Genomic DNA, 19,559 nt, shown 5'->3' with positions numbered 1-19,559 from the left:
TTCAGAATCAAAAGCAAAGTGTTTATTTAAATGCATCTCTCCCTATACAGGCCTCAGGTCTGGCGCGTTGTAGAAACGGGGAGGCGATCGGCAGTGCAAGCAGCAGCTTGGCCGACAGCACCAACAACAACATCGTTTAGGAAGGAAGGAGGGATATGTTCAGTTCTCAAATGGTTATAAAATATTAAAAGGTGCTTACAAAACATCTCCCTGAAGCTCAACTTCATATACGCATTGAAGATTCTATTACAATTATTAAAAAATATTATGTATTATGTATATAGAGATCTACATATTCAATATTACATTAAGACTTGTGTAAACCTTCGTCCAGCTGTGACCGGTTCAGTCATTGTGTTGTGACACACTGTGCAGCGTCACGATGGACAAGGAGAGAGAGAGAGAGAGACGAACACAGACACGTGTCGTGGACCAGGCCCGGGACAGACATGCACTCGGAGCATCATAGTCATGAACATGTTTATTCCAGCATCATGCCGAGTGTTACAGGGCCGCGGCGTCAGAATCGATACGACGATCACTAGGAAATTGAGTAAAAAAAAAAAAAGAATATAAGGTGTAAACTACTCCTAACACACACGGTTTCTGTGTGCAAGATCGCTTAGGTACACACAGACACACGTGTGCTCTACAGTGAGGTGAGGTGAGGTGAGGTGTGTGTGTGTGTGTGTAAGAGTCAGTGTGAGCGAGCCAGTGTGTGTGTGTGTCAGTGTACTAGGGCAGTCACAGGAGCTCTTTGCTGGGATGGGGGTAATAGGTCCCACCCCGCCACCCCTCAGTCCCCTCCCAGGACCTCATGCAGCCTGCGGGCGATGCTCTGAGCGCGCTCGGGGGGGCACTGCTGCAGGGGCAGGCGGGGGGGGCCCAGAGGCAGCCTGGACACCTCGCACATCAGCTGCTTGTTCACCGCCATGTCGAAGCCTGTGGAGACAACACACTCGCCGCATCAAGAGGGGCAGGCACTACGCACTTGCTGCAGTCCCTCACACTGCACACTCACTGTGTCACTCACCCTGCTTCACCGCGTAGGAGATGACCTCCTGAGTCTGAAACTGAAGAACGAAAGAATACGTCAGAGAGAGAGAGAGAGAGAGAGAGAGAGAGAGAAGGAGCAACAGGTACTAAGATTATCTCCTGACTTTTGAGCTTCTTCAATAAAACAATGAGCTGAATTGTGGGAGACCTGGATACTGGATTACTACAACACCTGCAACAACTCCCGAGAAGGAGGACAACAAAAAGACAGGAAAGAGAGAGGGAGAGGGAGAGAGATGGGGGCGGGGTGGTGAGGGTACCTGGATGTTTCTGGCCTGCATGTAGTCTCCCCTCTCGAAGGCCGCCAGCAACCTGTTCACTACACAGCCCATATAGTTATAGGTGCTGCAGGGAGACAGAGAGAGAGAGAGGGAGAGAGAGAGAGAGAGAGAGAGAGAGAGAGAGGGAGGGGGCACAGTCAGGTCACACAGAGAGACAAACGGAGAGAGAGAGAGACATGAGCACAGTGTCCCGAGTAAGAGTCAGATTAGCTTCCTCCCAAAACACCACACTACTGATCATATTACACCGTACACACCCTCATAGACACACATGTAAAACAAAAAAGCAAAGGACAAATATTTGCCCGTTTCATTGACTTCAAAAAAGTGTTTGTTTCCTTTGGCATGAAGGACTATATTATAGACGACTTCAAAGTGGTGTAGGGGGTCAAGTTTATGAATAATAAAATCAGTGCACACAGAAAACATGTGCAGAATAAGGATTGGCTGCAAAAGGACAGAGTTCTTCACTCAGTGGCGCGGGGTGAGACAGGGCTGCAGTCTGAGTCCAACACTGTCAACATCTAGATCGATGAGTTGGCAGTGTTGGAGCAGTCTGCAGTCCCTGGCCTCACCCTATAAGATGAGGAGATCAAATTCCTGCTCTACGCAGATGACCTGGAGCTGGCAGTGAAGGCACTGAGAGAGAAGCCCAAAGAGCTTTCTATGCCATCAAAAGAAGACTGCATAAAATAAACATCCCTATTAGAATCTGGACCCAGAACTTGGACAGTGTCATTCAGCCCATTGCGCTGTACGGCAGTGAGATATGGGCTCCACTCAGTGAGCAGGACTACACAACATGGGACAAACACCCAACAGAGACCCTGACTGCAGAGTTCTGCAAGAACATCCTACAGGTGCAGAGAAACACCCCCAATCTTGCATGCAGGGCCGAACTGGGCCGCTACCCACTGCTCATCCCCATCCAGAGAGGAGCGGTGCTGCGGTCACTGAGAGACAGGAGAGAGAGGTGGACACAGAGAGGACAGTGTGGTCACTGAGAGACAGTAGAGGTGGACACAGAGAGGAGCAGCGCTGTGGTCACTGAGAGACAGGAGAGGTGGACACAGAGAGGACAGTGTGGTCACCGAGAGACAGGAGAGGTGGACACAGAGAGGACAGTGTGGTCACTGAGAGACAGGAGAGGTGGACACAGAGAGGACAGTGTGGTCACCGAGAGACAGGAGAGGTGGACACAGAGAGGAGCGGCGCTGTGGTCACCGAGACAGCAGAGCTGGACACAGAGAGGCACTTCCTCGAGGGCACAATCAGGTCACACACGGGCAGAGAGAGAGAGGGAGAAAAGGACATGGGACACAGGGTTCAGTGTAGGGACTCCTGTGAAGCGGGGAATAGGAGACGGCAGGTGCCGGGTTCGAGGGCCGACACGCGACTGACCTGCCCACTGCGCCGTGCGCCCCCATCACCAGCGCCGCCAGCAGTTGCTAAGGAACGGGAGAGACGCACAACTGTGTTAGAGTCTGCACTGCGCTCGGCAGCACGCACTGTCAGGTGCCAGCGAGTGCGTCAGAGAGTCGGGGAGTGTGCAAGAGAGTCGGGGAGTGCGTGACAGGTTGGAGGAGGGGGCAGCGCACCTCATCCATCCCATACAGCATGGGCCAGTGGGGGGGGCTGTGGTGGACACACTGGCCGAAGTCCATGAGGTCACTGCCGCTGAACTTTAACCCCTGGAAGGAGGGGATGGACTCCTCTATGTCCTGCAGGATGTCCATTGCCTTGACTGGGGGAGGAGGAGTGAAGGGCGATGGGCAGCAGGAGCGGGGATGAGAGAGAGAGAGACGGTTATTGCTCTATGATGAAGTGGTACAAGGAGATACTTGGTGGATCAATGTGTGGCGTAATCGGTCAGCTATCGGTCCTGTGACTCGGCAGTACTGATCACTCACGGTGCACTCCGGTCAGCCCGGGGATGTGGTAGTAGTAGAAGGGCAGCTGAGGGGCCACCGCCGCCACCTGCTGGAGGAACTGCCTCAGTGAGTCTGAGAGAGAGAGCGAGAGAGTGAGAGTGAGCGAGAGAGCGAGAGCGAGAGCAAGAGAGCGAGAGAGAGCGAGAGCAAGAGAGAGCGAGAGCAAGCGTGAGTAACACAGACTGACAGAGAAGCAAACAGACACAGACGGACGCACCTTTCTCCACAGGCTTGAAGAAGCAGGGGGAGATGACTGCTATCCCATCAGCCCCCGTGTCCGCTGCGTGTTGGGCCTGTGGGGGGAGGGCAGCGCGGTCACTGGACTAGACCGAACCGGACTGCTATGGGTTACGGTCTCCCATAATGCATTGTAACAGACTTTATACTATACTGTGCTGTGATGTACTATACTGCTCTATGCTGCTCTGTGCTCAGGAGGTCAGAGTTACTCACCAGCTCCTGCGACTCCTTCAGACTCAGACACCCCACATGGACAATCACCTGATCCAGCCTGGGGACAGCACAGACAAGTCAACACACACACAGAGACGGGCGCTCACGCTCACTCTCTCACACACACACAGAAACACTCACACACACTCACTTGCCCTTGCCTCGCTGGCACCACTCCTCCGCCAGCTTCTTCCTCTCCTCCACACTGAGGGACAAGCTCTCACCGGTCGTCCCGTTCACTGAGACAGAGGAACAGAGTTTTGATAAAAGACTCCATTCATCCAACGAAACAAAAAGTCAGAAGAAAACGAGCGGCAGTGACAGCAAAGGGACGGAAGAGAGGAAAGGAGGGAGGAAGAGCGAGGGAGCAGCCACTTCTGTGCTCTGTAATTTTGTCAAATAAAACCGAACAAAAAGTAAGGGATGGCTGTGCTCCGCCGAGCAGCTCATACAGAGAATACGAGAACGTCAGATACTGTTGTTTACAAGTTCCTCGACACACTGACAGACAGGCAGCTCTTACCGAACACGCTCCGAACGCCCTGTTTCTCCACCAGGTATTCGATGTATGGCTCAATCACAGCCAGGTTGATCTCCCTGACAGACGGGAAGAAGGGTGAGCGCCCTGAGCACTACATACAATAATTCATATCATGTTAATAACATAAATAATAGTGAATACATGTTAAGCTCTAAAATATACTGCTGCCCTGTGCGTGTCATGCTCATCATGCCAATAAAGTCTGAATGAATTTGAAAGTGGACTAGAGGCAGTCAGACAGTCGGTTAGTGAGAGAGGGTGAGACAGGGCTGCCTGTGGGGGTGTAGTCTTACCCCTGGGCGCTCAGGGGGGTGAAGGTGGCAGCCATCAGGCCTGCAAGCTTCCTCTGTGGGGGGGCAGCCATCTCTGAGTCAGGAGTGCGGGGGGTCAGTGGAACCTGCAGGGAGGATACATTATAATATCAATATAAGATTATATTAACCCCACAGCGCATTGTGACAAACATTATATATAAATATACACCGATCAGCCATAACATTATGAGCACTGACAGGTGAAGTGAATGACACTGATAATCTGGTTATCATGGCACCTGTCAGTGGGTGGGATATATTAAGCAGCAAGTGAACATTTTGTCCTCAAAGTTGATGTGGTAGAAGCAGGAAAAATGGGCAGCGTAAGGATCTGAGAGACTTTGACAAGGGCCAAACTGTGATGGCTAGACGACTGGGTCAGAGCATCTCCAAAACTGCAGCTCTTGTGGGGTGTTCCCGGTCTGCAGTGGTCAGTACCTATCAAAAGTGTCCAAGGAAAAGGAAAAGGAAGGAAAAGCAGTGAACCGGCGACAGGGTCATGGGCGGCCAAGGCTCATTGATGCACGTGGGGAGCGGAGGCTGGCCCGTGTGGTCCGATCCAGCAGACGAGCTACTGTAGCTCAAATTGCTGAAAAAGTGAATGCTGGTTCTGGTAGAAAGGTGTCAGAACACACAGTGCGTCGCAGTTTGTTGCGTATGGGGCTGCGTAGCCACAGACCAGTCAGGGTGCCCATGCTGACCCCTGTCCACTCCCGAAAGCGCCTACAATGGGCACGTGAGCATCAGAACTGGACCACGGAGCAATGGAAGAAGGTGGTCTGGTCTGATGAATCACGAGTTCAAGGTGTTGACTTGGCCTCCAAATTCCCCAGATCTTAATCCAATCGAGCATCTGTGGGATGTGCTGGACAAACGAGTCCGACCCATGGAGGCCCCACCTCGCAACTTACAGGACTTAAAGGATCTGCTGCTGACGTCTTGGTGCCAGATACCACAGCACACCTTCAGAGGTCTAGTGGAGTCCATGCCTCGACGGGTCAGGGCTGTTTTGGCGGCAAAAGGGGGACCTACACAATATTAGGCAGGTGGTCATAATGTTATGGCTGATCGCTGTATATACACACAAACACACACACACACACACACACACAGTGATCTCAGTCTTCTTTGATATTTTCGTTCGGAGACACATCTCCATATTAATCTTATTATTATTAATAAAGCCGCTTCTCGCTCATCCCTCCACCCGGCCCTGTCATCTCTGTGCAGAGACAGGGGGAGAAGGACGGAAATAAAGCGTGTCAAACAGGAGACGGATCCGCCGCCAGGAGGAGGACGCACAGAGACACAGGGAAGTGAGCGGCTGGGACCGCAGCCCCCACACCGACACGGCAGCCCGACTCACTGCGGCGGACGGACCGGCTGTCCTGCGGGTCGAGCGGAGCGGTCCGGGCGGCGGGCGGGTTTGTTCTGTTTCCCACAAGAGGTCTCCCGGCCATGGGCGTGCTCCCGGGCGGCCGTGCGGGTCTGCGGTGTCCTCCGTCCCAACCGCTTTCTGTTTCTGCGAGTCAACGGCGAACCGGATGGCAGGCGCTCGGCATCTCCCGGCCGTCAGTCTCCGGCTCGGCCCGCCCCCCGGGCACATCGGTCAGCTTGCGGGCTGCGGATTGGTCAGCGGCACATGCGTGACTGATTGACGTCGCCGAGACCCAGCCGCGGGCGTCACGGCGCACAGAGGGGCGGGAGATTCGAGGGGCTGCGAGACGCGCAGTCGGACGTTGTTGTTTGTTTGTTTTTCAATGACGAATGAATCCAGTCAGTAAATAAAACACCTTCCTTCCCCGTCCTTAAATTAAAGATGGCTCTCCTGACGGGAAGACAAAAATTGCTACTTTGTCAAAGCACTAAAAACACATTCAGTGACGTCATAAAGCCACAGTTCTACAAAGGGAACACCCTGTCCCCTGCGTGCTCTCCATTTCTCTGCTCCTCTCTTTCTAGCTGAAGCAGTGGAAGAGGTACGGTCCTAGAAATGCTCTCTTTTCTGCTCTCTCTCTCCCTTCTTTTGTCCTTCAGCAGCTATTAGTTGCACTTGTGTGCGTTTTGGGGGAGACAAACTGCAACTGTACAACATGGGCTGACTGAAAATGGAGCAGGAGCATAAGGGGTAGTACTGTATGGGGTACTTGGTGCAGTGGGGGGTGGTAAACTACTGCTAAAATAATGGTATCACCTGCCTCCCAGCACACACACTCTCTCAAATTCAAACATGTTTCAGTTCAGTGCAAGACAGAACATGCAGGACGATGGAAGAGAGCCGACAGGGTGTTTACAGACATGTATTTTTATTATTAATTAATAATACACATGTACGCACAGTTCCTCTGACTGCAGGGCAAAGTGTACACACTGGCACCCCACCCTCAAGTCATTCAACACTTTTCTCCATGGTACATGAGTGATATATAGACTGATGTCATGGACATAAAACAGGGACCTGTGCATTTGGTCAAATATAGTAACAGTGTAATTGGGAAGACAACATGTTTTGTGGTTGTTGCTTTAGCCAAAACTCATAATAATAATAATAATAATAATAATAATAATAATAATAATAATAATAATAATAAAGTTCCAACTCGTTATTCTCACTGTGTGTGTGTGTGTGTGTGTGTGTGTAGTTCTGGTGCTCATGGGGGAGTAAGGTCAGCACCTAGAGCACTTTGTAACACAGACACTGCAGGGATGTTTAGGAGACACACAGTAACCTATCCCTACAAAAGCATGTAGGATGAAGTGGGCTTAAATAACCAAAACCTTCCCTGGCATAACTGGGTCTCACAGTGTTGGCAAAGCGCTGACACACACAGGTCCAGCGCTCGGATACAGGGGGAGCAGTAACTAGTAATTATACACTCCTGCCTGTCTTCTCTTCCTCTCTGTCAGTATCCCGTCTCACCCGTATTGTGCACATCAGCCAAAAAGACAAATGTGGAAAACAGAAGCGGAATTGTGGCGGCCGACCTTGTGCACTCTGCTTCCCGTTTCAGGACGAGCCGGCCGGGGCTGCTCTTTGGACTGTGGACGCCCGCCCAGACGCTCACAGTGATATCTGTGCCGTTTGCTCTGCGGTGGGACTGTGACGTGTGATACTGAATTGTTTAATTGAATCATCTATGAGGGAGACTCGCAATAGACATATTGAAGAACTTGCTGTGATAGAACACGAGTTTGCAACTGTCAGCAAAAACACAAGGGTAGCTCCTTAGTGTTACATTACAAACAATAATGATTCGTTATTATTGCTGTATAATGGGCATGACTACAGCTCATTAGTAGCAGTCAGTAAGTAACGGGTAAGTGTTCCCACTGCATCGCCCCCATGATTAAACACACATTAAACAAACCCGCTGTGATTGATTCATTGTTACTCATGTTATTACTGTAGTATTGTCTGAGTGTGTAACGGGGTCTACTGTACCTTTGAGAGTGAGGCGCTTCTCTGCAGCCGCGGATCTGTCGCGTCTGTTTCGTGCTCTGTGGGGTCTTTTAAGCTCATGCACTTTCTTGCTGACACAATCTCAGTCATGTGCAGCAAAACACACATGACATGGGCGAAGAGCCTTCTGGGTAGTGTAGTTTCCACCCTCTGTCTCGCCTAGAGCCATAACTGTGTGTGTGTGAGTGTGTGTGAGGGTGTCAGGGTGTATAATTGTGAGTGTCTTAGCTGGCTGGATCCATAACAAGTTTCGGTCTGTGTGTTTGCTCTTCTGTTTCCTTGAATAAACAACTTCAGGTGTGCAAGACTTTGGACTTGGGAATCGGGATGTGGCTGCTCACTTATGACTGTGAAACCTGGTCACTTATTGCAAAAACTCTGTTGAACATCATTAAACAAAACATCTTCTGTTTTGCATGAAAACATACACCTCCAGGCAGTGGTGTACACACTCTCTCAGAGACAGCGGCAACATCACCTCATCACCTTCACTAAACAATACCAGCTGCATTACAAACGACCTGCTGCTCAGCACAAAGGTGAACAACTGGATAGTTATAGTAACTCAAGTGTAACAACAATCCTCAATCAGTGACGAACTGAACGTTTTCTTAAGAGTTTTTAAGAACTTCACTGAGGAAACAAACTTTAATCTGGAACATTGATTAACATTACGAGAAGAGGAAAAAGTCGCCTCTGTCAGGGCATTCATTTCAACAACAAAAAAATCTAATTTTATTCAATGAACTAGCATGGGACCCCCAAGTTCAAATGTGTCTCCCCCCAGACCCCCTCAATTCGAACACTGCAAGAAGAGACAGAAAAGGAAATGATTGGAGAATAACAAGAATATGAAATACTGAAAGAGTGAAAATGTGAAATGGCACATGTGCAAGGACAACAGATCAAAGACAGACAAAGGAATTGAATGGATCCCAAGACATGATAAAAAACACAGATGACCACATAACACAGACGGGAAGATGAAATCACACACTTTACAAGCTGTAGATCGAAGCAAGGATACTTGAGGAACTTCCAGCAGTGGATCGATATAGGCTGATGATGATCATGATATTATATATATATATTTAAATCAGACATAATTCATACTGTATTCCATCACTTTACCTTATCTATGCACTAAATATACACAACACATTTGATCACTTTCCCACAATTTCTTCTTTTCTCAGGTCTGGGTTGGGCCGAGTGTCTGCTCAGGACACAGGATATTTTACTCTCCAGTGTGACTTCGTCATGCACGACTTTATATTGATTTTTTAAAATAATAAAAACTGAAATATTTTAAAATATTTTTAGACTCCTCTAAAATTAAAAACTTTGTCATGTAACTTTTCTAAAAGCTCCGTGTTGAAACTGTGTCACAGCAGACAACGTCACCAACAGAAAACGAAATAAATATTTGTGTAATAAAGCAAACATGTGTCTCCTGTTGACTCTCCGGGCTCCTCTCATCCGGCACCGGTGACTGACAGCAGCGCCGCCCAATGGCGTCCCGGGAGCAGCGCGGTGGGCGGGAGCCAATGAGCGGCGGCGGAGGAGCCGAACCCGGATGCGGATGCTGAGTGTCCGGAGTCCAGCATCATCGCAGGGAAGATGGCAGGCGGCCTGAGAGAGAGAGCCGAGGGGCAGCCGGGGACCTCGCAGTGAAGCGCGCAGGGAGCGGACAGCACCCAGGGCCGAGGCCGGCACAGCGCCGCGGAGGCAGGGAGTGTGCGAGCCGGGGAGGCGACAGCGGCGGCCGCCGTGCGTGTGCGGGCTGACGGTGTAACAGCTGCTGCGAGCAGATCCGCCGCGCTGCCCTGTGACAGCCCAGCCGAGGGGCAGCAGCCCAGCCCGGCAGCAGCCCCTGGACCAGGCGTGTGGATCCGGAGAAGAGCTGCTTTATCCCGCAGACAGACAGACATGGAGTGAGAGAGAGACTCTTTGTCTGAGTCTGTTGGCGTGTCTGTGTTTATTTGCTTAATTGCAATTAAAAGTGCCACTTCTGCGAGCAGGTTGAACCGTTAGTCCCTCACCTCTGCAGGGACTGGGGGCTCTAGGGAAAGACCGGCTGGCAGAGACTCAGTCTGTCTCGGGGGGGGGGCGGCTGACAGCGGATTAATAGGGATCGGCCGGGCTGGGTGTCAGCGAGGGTCGGGGTGATTGATCCTCTGTCGTCATCACGCACGGTGCGCGCCGCCCGTGGCAGGAGGCAGGAGGGCGTGGCGCCGGGGGGGGGCGTGTGTGACTGCAGACCCCCAGACCCCCGAGCAAAGGGCACGCAAAGCAAAGCAAAGCCTGACAGACGAGCTAAATCCAAGTTTATATTTGTGTTTACATACATGTAGGGCCTTTTGTTTATTATTTTGTATGTACAGTTCAAAGGAAAAGTAGCAGTTTATTGTAAATGATTACTACTTCTGAGAAGTTGAGTAGTGTGTGTGTAGAGACCCGGTCTGCTGCCAACACCGCATCACGTTACTGTAAGTGAAGGCACGTCATATTAGTAAACAGTATATAGTGTGTTAGTGTTAGTGTGTGTGTGATGCACTCTTAACTGACCGAGACAGGGTGAGGGAGGGACAGACAGACAGACGGGGCTCTGGCCATGGTGACTGTGAGGGGCCCCTGCCCTGGCAGCGCCGCCCTGCTGCTGCTGCTGCTCCTGGGGGCCCGCTGCCGGCCGGGGGCTGCCATGACGAGAGAGGAGAGACACCAGCTGAGGTGAGGAGGGAGAGCAATGGAGGATGTAGTGTCAAAGGGAGGGATGGATAGGGTGGGATGTAGGAAGAGAAGAACGAAGACCCAGAAAGACAGACTCTCACCCTCGGTCTCTCTGTCCTCAGGAATCAGGTGGTGGAGATGTTTGACCACGCCTTCCAGAGCTACATGGTGAGTCTCTGACCTGGGACACGCACACGCACACGCACAGTCGCACGCTCTCCTACTCGCATATCGTCTGTCTCCCTCCTCCCTCAGGAGCATGCGTACCCCGCCGATGAGCTGATGCCCCTGACATGTCGAGGGCGGGTGCGGGGGCTGGAGCCCAGCCGGGGGGACGTGGACGACGCACTGGGGAAGTGAGTCACTGACACACGAGGCGACACCTGTGTAAACAATTGCCAATCGAGCTTGTTGTGGAATTGAACGGGATGGGTGGACCGATACTGGCGCCCACTGGCTGCCTGCCTGGTGATACAGACAGACTGACTGACTGACAGACAGACGGACACAGTGCAGCAGTGACGCTCTCCCTGCCTCCCTGTGTTGCAGGTTCTCTCTGACGCTCATCGACACTCTGGACACTCTGGCGGTGAGTGTGGTGGGGTGGGGGGGCTGCTAACTCCTTTCTGTGTGTGTGTGTGCGCTGTAAGAACCCCCTCTTTCTCTCTCTGTGTGTTGTATGAACCTCTCTCTCTCTCTCTCTCTCTCTTTCTGTCTGTCCCCAGTTGCTGAACAAGCCGCTGGAGTTCGAGGAGGCCGTGCAGAAGGTGCTGAGGGACGTGCGTCTGGACAACGACATCGTGGTGTCCGTGTTCGAAACCAACATCCGAGTCCTGGGGTGAGCGGGGGCGTCTGAGTGGGAGTCGAGGCTGCGTTACTGAGCCTCAGCTGTCTGTCCGGTACTGACTCTCTCTCTTTCAGGGGTCTGCTGGGGGGCCACGCGATGGCAGTGATGCTGAAGGAGGGGGGGCAGCACATGGGCTGGTACGGGGACGAGCTGCTGGGCATGGCCAGGGATCTGGGTCTGCGGCTGCTGCCCGCCTTCAACACGTCCAGCGGGCTGCCCTACCCCCGGGTAACTACCCCTGACACAGAGCACACACGCCCCATACTGCCCTCCCTCCCTCCCCTCCCAACAATAGTCCCCCCTGCCCTGAAGTGACATCACACCACACTACAGCCTGTGATGCAGTCTCTGCTCCCCTGCAGGTGAACCTGCGCCACGGCGTGCGGGGTCCTGAGACACGGACAGGCACGGAGACGGACACCTGCACTGCCTGCGCCGGGACCATCATCCTGGAGTTCGCTGCCCTGAGCCGCTACACCGGGGAGCCCGTCTTCGAGGTGAGGACGGACGGAGATGGGGGGAGGGAGGGAGGGAGGGATGGGGTGGACAGTGGGGAGACCAAAGAACAGGGGACAGAGGACCGGTCGGGGATGTCCGGTGGGTGGTAGTGGATGGATGGGTGGCTGAGTCTTGGTTGTTGCCGGGCTGCAGGATCACGCCCGCCGGGCCCTGGACTTCCTGTGGGAGAAGCGGCAGAGAAACAGCAACCTGGTGGGAACGACAATCAACATCCACTCAGGAGAGTGGGTCCGCAGGGGTGAGGCTGTGTGTGCACTGACTCTGTGCTGTGTGTGCATGTGTGTTTTTGTTTGTACTGACTCTGTGCTGTGTGTGTATTTGTACTGTGTACTGACTCTGTGCTGTGTGTGCATGTGTGTTTTTGTTTGTACTGACTCTGTGCTGGGTGTGTGTTTGTACTGTGTACTGACTGTGCTATGCGTGTGTGTGTGTGTGTACTGACTCTGTACTGTGTGTGTGTTTGTACTGTGTACTGACTGCTGTGTGTGCATGTGTGTTTTTGTTTGTACTGACTCTGTGCTGGGTGTGTTTGTGCTGGGTGTGTGTTTGTACTGTGTACTGACTGTGCTATGCGTGTGTGTGTTCTGACTGTGCTCTGCTGTGTGTGTGTGTGTGTGTGTGTGTGTGTACTGACTCTGTACTGTGTGTGTGTTTGTACTGTGTACTGACAGTGCTATGCGTGTGTGTGTGTGTGTTCTGACTCTGTGCTCTGCTGTGTGTGTGTGTGTGTGTACTGACTGTACTGTGTGTGTGTTTGTACTGTGTACTGACTGTGCTGTGTGCATGTGTGTTTTTGTTTGTACTGACTCTGTGCTGGGTGTGTTTGTGCTGTGCTGGGTGTGTGTTTGTACTGTGTACTGACTGTGCTATGCGTGTGTGTGTTCTGACTCTGTGTTCTGACTCTGTGCTCTGCTGTGTGTGTGTGTGTGTGTGTGTGTGTGTGTGTGTGTGTACTGACTCTGTACTGTGTGTGTGTTTGTACTGTGTACTGACTGTGCTGTGTGTGCATGTGTGTTTTTGTTTGTACTGACTCTGTGCTCTGCTGTGTGTGTGTGTGCTGACTGTGCTGGGTGTGTGTTTGTACTTTGTACTGACTCTGTGTTCTGCTGTGTGTGTTTTTGTTTGTACTGACTGTGCTGGGTGTGTGTGTGTACTGACCCTGTGCTCTGCAGTGTGTGTGTGTGTGTGTACTGACTCTGTGCTCTGCTGTGTGTGTGTGTGTACTGACTCTGTGCTCTGCTGTGTGTGTGTGTGTACTGACTCTGTGCTCTGCTGTGTGTGTGTGTACTGACTCTGTGCTCTGCTGTGTGTGTTTTTGTTTGTACTGACTGTGCTGTGTGTGTGTCTGTATGCTGACTCTGTGCTGGGTGTGTGTTTGTACTGTGTACTGACTCTGTGCTGTGTGTGCAGACAGCGGTGTTGGCGCCGGGATTGACTCGTACTACGAGTACCTGCTGAAGGCCTACATCCTGCTGGGGGACGAGCGCTTCCTGGAGCGGTTCAACATTGTGAGTCATCGCCCTCCCCCTCCCGTGCTCCATCACTCTCTTCCTCACCCTCCCTCTTCTCTCTCTCTCTCTCTCTCATGAGCTCATTGTTCCTTCTGGCCGTCATGTGGACCCCCTCCCCCGCTCTCTCGCTGTGATCGTGTTGTCACCGTGTCCCTCCCCCTCTCTCAGCACTACGCCTCCATCATGAAGTACATCAGCCAGCCCCCCCTGCTGCTGGACGTCCACATCCACAAGCCCCTGCTGACGGCGCGCACCTGGATGGACTCGCTGCTGGCCTTCTTCCCCGGCCTGCAGGTACCGCTTCCCACGGGCCCTGGGCGGACACTCAGACACTGGACACTCGGGCACTGGTCACTCAGACACTCCGCTACTGGACACCGGTCACTCACTGGTCATTCAGACTTTAGACACTCGATGGACAGGTGTACCCAGTTCAGTCAGTCACTGGACACTGGGACCGCTCCTGCATTGGACACCTGACTCTACTCGGACTGCTCTATATACTACTCACTCACTACAAACACAATACTCTCCCTCCCTCTCTCTCAGGTGTTGAAGGGTGACATCCGCCCAGCCATAGAGACGCATGAGATGCTGTACCAGGTGACCAAGAAGCACAACTTTCTGCCCGAGGTACGTTGTGTTCCGTGTGCCGTGTGCGTCTGTCCACTCGTAGCAGAGTACTGACCTCCCTCTCCATCCCTGTCTCAGGCGTTCACCACCGATTTCCGTGTCCACTGGGCCCAGCACCCTCTCCGGCCTGAGTTTGCAGAGAGCACCTACTTCCTGTACAAGGTCAGACAGCGCCTGTGTGTCTCTGTGTCTCACTCTCCGAATTTCAAACTCATGAGCTGACACGGGGGTGGACCAGGCATTGACCGACCCCTCCCCCTCTGTGTGTCCAGGCCACAGGTGACCCGTACTACCTGGAGGTGGGCCGCTCTGTGCTGGACAACCTGAACCGGTACGCCCGTGTGCCCTGCGGCTTCGCTGCCATGAAGGACGTCCGGACCGGCAGCCACGAGGACCGGTGAGAGAGGGAGAGAGGGAGGACCAGGGACTGGGAGGGAGAGAAGTGTGTGTGTGTGTGTGTGTGTGTGTGTGTGTGTGTGTGTGTGTGTGTGTGTGTGAGTCAGATGGGACGTTGCTGGACATATACCCGCTCCTGTCCCTCTCCTCCCCCAGCATGGACTCGTTCTTCCTGGCGGAGATGTTCAAGTACCTGTTCCTGCTGTTTGCCGACCCCGAGGACCTGCCCTTCGACGTGGAGGACTACATCTTCACCACCGAGGCCCATCTACTGCCCCTGTCCCTGTCCACCACCAACCGCTCCCCCACACGGGCGGTCAACACCACGGTACTGTCCCTCCCTCCGTCTGTCCCTCCCACACACGTGGTCTGTCCTTCTGTCACTTTGTCCCTCCCGTTCCACCGCAAACAGCTACAGGCGGGCTACTAACCGCTCAATTCTCTCTCTCTCAGTCGGGGGAAGCTGCCGTCTCGGACCTGGACGATTCAAACTTTGACTGGTCCTGTCCCAACACCCAGCTGCTGTTCCCTGACCCTGCCTTCCCGCGCTCCATCCGGGAGCCAATCAGGACCTCCGTGGATAAGAGCTGCCCGCGCCCCGCCCCCCGGGGGTGAGTTTGGGGAAGACTGGGGGAGGGACTGACTAGGAGCGGGGAGGAGAAGGGTGCTGGAGCGAGGCTGTGGGAGGGGGAGGGCGCAGGACTGTGAGGAGCCCGTTGTCTAACGCTCTCTCTCTCTCTCTCTCCTCTCTCAGTGATGGGGGGTCCCCGGGCCGCCCCCCGCTGCGTGCGCGGGACTTCATGGCAAGTAACCCGGAGCACCTGGAGCTGCTGCGGCGCATGGGAGTCAGCCTCATCCACCTGAAGGACGGCCGAGTGCAGCTGGTGCAGCACGCCACACAGGTAACACGCCTGGCACATGGGGAACACATCTGCCACACGGGTAACACACCTGCCACACAGGGAACACGCCTGCCACATGGGTAAGACATGGGGAACACGGCTGGCACATGGGTAAGACACGGGGAACATGCCTGCCACATGGGTAAGACACAGGGAACATGCATGCCAAATGGGGATCACTGCTGTAACACGGGTAAGACATGGGTAACACGCCTGGCTCATGGAACACACATGGAACATGCCTGGCACATGGGTAACACACCGGGCACAGTATTGACGGACAGGTGTTCCCATCGGCAGGCGCAGAGCGCGGTGGATGCGGAGGACGGGCTGCGCTTCATGCAGGAGATGATCGAGCTGTCCAGCCAGCAGCAGAAGGAGCAGCTGCCCCCCCGCGCCGTGCAGATCGTCTCGCACCCCTTCTTCGGGAGAGTGGTGCTGACCGCCGGTCCGGCGCAGTTCGGCCTGGACCTGTCCAAGAGCAGCATGGGGGTGAGAACAGGGAACTGTGTCTGTGTCTCTCTCTCTCTCTGTCTCTCTCTCTCTCTCTCACTCTGTACTTAACATCCCCCCCTCTCCACGGCGCAGGTGCGGGGCTCGGTGCTGATTGCAGAGCCCTACAGCGGCTGTACGGAGCTCAGCAACGCCGCGCTGGTGGCCGGCCGGGTGGCGCTGCTGCAGAGGGGGAGCTGCATGTTCGCAGAAAAGGCCAGGAACCTGCAGAGAGCCGGGGCCATCGGGGGCATCGTCATCGGTGAGAGAGCAGGAGGAAGAGGGCAGAGAGCAGAGGGCCCGTGTCTCTGCCTGCGAGCCCATTGGCTGTAACGTTTCCCCCCCTGCGTTCTCATTGGCAGATGACAAGGAGGGCAGCAGCAGTGACACGGCCCCGCTGTTCCAGATGGCGGGTGATGGGCGGAGCACGGATGACATCACCATCCCCCTCCTCTTCCTCTTCCACAAGGAGGGCACCATCGTACTGGAGGCTCTGAGGGAGTATCAAGAAGTGGAGGTGCTGCTGAGCGACAGAGCGAGGGACCGAGGTGAGAGACAGAGAGGGATGGAGGGACGGGTTAGAGAGAGAGAGGGATGGAGGGACGGGTTAGAGAGAGAGAGGGATGGAGGGATGGGTTAGAGAGAGAGAGAGAGAGAGAGGGATAGAGGGACAGGGGTTAGAGAGAGGGATGGAGGGACAGGGGTGAGAGTGATAGAGGGATGGGGGTGAGAGAGAGGGAGGGATAGGGGTTAGAGAGAGAGAGAGAGGGATGGAGGGATGGGTTACAGACAGATGGAGTGATTGGATGAGAGTGAGATGGAGGGGGGGATGGCGGGTGAAATGAATGAGAGAGAGTACTGACATCTTGCCCCACACCACCTCCTCCTCCTCCTCCTCCTCTCTCTTCTCTCCGCTGTGTAACTGTGTGTCCCTCTCTCCCCTGTGCTCTCGGGGTGACGGCAGCCTCCATATTTAAAGATAAAACTCTGCCCAGCTACATCCTGGAGAGCAGTAAGTACCTCCCTCCTTCTCTCCTCCTCCTCCTACGTCACTCCCTCTCTCCCTCCATCCTTTGTGTGACGTAGAGTAGTCCAGTCCGGTGCAGAGCAGCCTTGTGTCGTCGGTCCAGGCCCAGTCCGGTGCGGCCTGGGAGCCCAGTCTGTGAGGCTGTGAAGCGATTGGTCAGTTTGTGTGAAATTCCCTAATTTCAGAGTGTGGAGCCGTGACTCTGCTGGACTGTAATACTGCTGTGACAGCAATGTGATGAGACACGCACACACAGACACACGCACATGCACATGCACACGCACACACGCGCACGCACACAGAGACGCGCGCACACGCACACACATACACACACACGCGGGCACGTGCACACACACACGCAGACACACTTGCGCGCACACACACACACACAGACGCACACACACAACCCTCCGTGTCTCACTGGGTGTGTGAGTGTTTCAGGCTGATGTAGCTGAAGACTTTAACCCTGAAACCCGCTCTCGTCTGTCAGGCGGGGAGTCCGAGTGCGTTGAGGAAGAGGAGGGCGACTGCGCTGCCCAGGAGAGCGTCTCCCCTCCTGTCGCCACACCCACCGCCCACCCGGCCGCCGGCGCAGAGGAGCCGGACGTGGTGCTGAGCAGGGCGGGGCCTGGCCAGGAGGGCGGGGTGCTGGACACAGGGGAGGCGGAGCTGGGGGCGGAGTCAGACGCAGAGGCGGGCGGGGATTCCAGCGGCCAATCGATGGACCCCCTGCTGGCCGACTGGAAGGAGGACCTGGAGGCGTTCCAGCAGATGGAGAAGGACGAGCTCTGAGCGGCGCCTCCTCCCCGGACACGCGTGGTACGACCCGTCCCAGCCCACCGGCGCCGCGGACTGACTCAAACGCTCCGCCGGGGGGGAGAGCCGCGGGAGGACCAACGTGGGGAGACGCTCCCCCTCGCACCCCCGCACGATCGCCCCCCTGCACGATCGCCCCCCTGCACTCCGGACTCCACCTTTCTTTCACTCTTTCTTTCTCTCTCGGTTCTTCATCTTTTCCTTGGGGGATTACAGTCCGTGCCTCGGCCACGGAATTGATCTCGTCTAATCAATGGAGCTAATCATCGTTACTGTAGCCCGCTGCCCGGGGCGGGTCTGTCTGCTGCTCTGGCCCCCGGTGACGCACGGGACACTAAAGCCCTGCGGCAGGACGGAACAGACTGCTACACCCTGAACTACCCCTCACTGGGGCCCAGACCCCCGATGAGAGAGAGACGCACAGACACAGAGATGGACAGAGATGCGCACACACACACACACACACACACAGACACTCTCACACACACTCACACAGAGACACACACACTCACAGAGACTCACACAGACAGACAGAGAGAGAGACACACACACTCACACAGAGACGGACACTCACACAGAGACACACACAGACAGAGAGAGACACTCACAGAGACGCACAGACACACACACACAGACAGACAGAGAGAGAGACACACAGAGACCCACACACTCACAGAGACGCACAGACAGAGAGAGAGAGACACTCACTCACTCACACACAGACACTGGGGTCTTAGGGGTCCTGCACTTCCCATTCAAACCTGCGCTGTTTTCTCCGTCCGTGAAAAACTGGAGCCACAGAAGGTCCTGGACGAGTCGGGTCTGTTTGGGTCAGCCAGTCTGGGCTATGTTTTCAGCCCGGGCGGACCGGTGCCCGTGACTGACAGTGATGCCACACCGAGCCCTCTGCCCGGCGCCCTGCAGTTCCGCTTCCTGCCAGAGGAGGGTGGTGGCACCCCACTTCAATGGGGGACGGGCAGAGGAGCCCAACACAGAACTGTACTGATAGGAAAATCCAAGATTGTGTAATTATTGTTATTAATTATAATAAAGAATCATTCCTTAATACATGAAGAGCTGTGTCTTAACTGTGATAAGAGGGAGTGAGTCTCACACACTGGGTTAAACTGTGTGATTGGGACCGGGTACATGGCTGACAAGTTTCATGCGGCCCCTCTCTGCCCCAGAGTGGGCAGTGGGTCTCATGTTCTGAGCGGCAGCGTATCTTACACCCGAGACTCCCAAACCGGTCCTGGGGACCCCCTGTCCTGCTGGGTTTTGTTCCAACTGAGATCTTAATTGCTTAATTCAACTATGCATGCAATATAAGGCTCAGTTATGTAATTAAGAGCTCAGTTGGAACAGGGGGGTCCCCAGCACCGGTTTGGGAATCCCTGTCTTACACCCCTCACTGTGCTCAGCACCCCTCCATCCATCTCAATAATCCAGGCAGGGGCCGCTGAGCTGGAGCCCAGCAGAGGCAGGGCAATGTGGAAGTGACAGGGAGAGGAGTGAGAGACCCAGAGAGTGCACCCCCTTTCACTCTAGAACCCCGCCCAGGTCCGGACTCAGGGTCCAGCGGGTCGGGAGGCGGGTCAGTCGGCCGAGGTGCCTCCCATTCTGGGCCGCTCTGGACCACTCTTTCCCCCG

At 54.4% G+C, this 19,559-nt stretch overlaps 2 protein-coding genes across 6 annotated transcripts; one reads left to right on the top strand and one right to left on the bottom strand.

Annotated features, from left to right (window-relative positions):
- On the bottom strand, nt 1-8,120 carry npl (N-acetylneuraminate pyruvate lyase (dihydrodipicolinate synthase)). Of its 2 annotated transcripts, XM_066692044.1 has the most exons (13): nt 8,019-8,118; nt 5,943-6,404; nt 4,556-4,659; nt 4,245-4,318; nt 3,873-3,960; nt 3,722-3,779; nt 3,486-3,561; nt 3,248-3,340; nt 2,936-3,081; nt 2,739-2,785; nt 1,317-1,401; nt 1,034-1,073; nt 1-942 (listed from the first exon to the last, which is right to left on the bottom strand). In XM_066692044.1, exons 2-13 carry the CDS (start codon nt 6,180-6,182, stop codon nt 797-799), a joined length of 1,197 nt encoding a protein of 398 aa, XP_066548141.1. In that variant the 5' UTR covers nt 6,183-6,404; nt 8,019-8,118; the 3' UTR covers nt 1-796. The 2 variants fall into 2 exon arrangements, with proteins under 2 accessions (XP_066548141.1, XP_066548142.1); XM_066692045.1 differs by lacking the exon at nt 5,943-6,404 and having other exon boundaries at nt 8,019-8,120.
- Nucleotides 8,121-9,612: 1,492 nt separating this feature from the next.
- On the top strand, nt 9,613-18,975 carry edem3 (ER degradation enhancer, mannosidase alpha-like 3). 4 transcript variants are annotated; one of them, XM_066691993.1, is made up of 21 exons: nt 9,613-10,766; nt 10,889-10,934; nt 11,022-11,122; nt 11,316-11,355; nt 11,492-11,604; nt 11,688-11,841; nt 11,976-12,110; nt 12,265-12,370; nt 13,543-13,640; nt 13,812-13,937; nt 14,193-14,276; nt 14,355-14,438; nt 14,549-14,673; nt 14,829-15,000; nt 15,126-15,283; nt 15,427-15,574; nt 15,875-16,066; nt 16,163-16,328; nt 16,429-16,614; nt 17,031-17,078; nt 17,584-18,975. In XM_066691993.1, the coding sequence occupies exons 1-21, from the start codon at nt 10,651-10,653 to the stop codon at nt 17,883-17,885; spliced, it is 2,700 nt and encodes an 899-aa protein (XP_066548090.1). In that variant the 5' UTR covers nt 9,613-10,650; the 3' UTR covers nt 17,886-18,975. The 4 variants fall into 4 exon arrangements, with proteins under 4 accessions (XP_066548090.1, XP_066548092.1, XP_066548091.1 ...); XM_066691995.1 differs by lacking the exon at nt 17,031-17,078 and adding an exon at nt 17,158-17,248 and having other exon boundaries at nt 17,584-17,712; XM_066691994.1 differs by lacking the exon at nt 17,031-17,078.
- Nucleotides 18,976-19,559: the final 584 nt, after the last annotated feature.

This window comes from Amia ocellicauda, chromosome 19, assembly GCF_036373705.1.
Source record: "Amia ocellicauda isolate fAmiCal2 chromosome 19, fAmiCal2.hap1, whole genome shotgun sequence".
Taxonomy (NCBI): Eukaryota; Metazoa; Chordata; class Actinopteri; order Amiiformes; family Amiidae; genus Amia; species Amia ocellicauda.
This window is presented reverse-complemented; position numbering and strand designations above follow the sequence as displayed.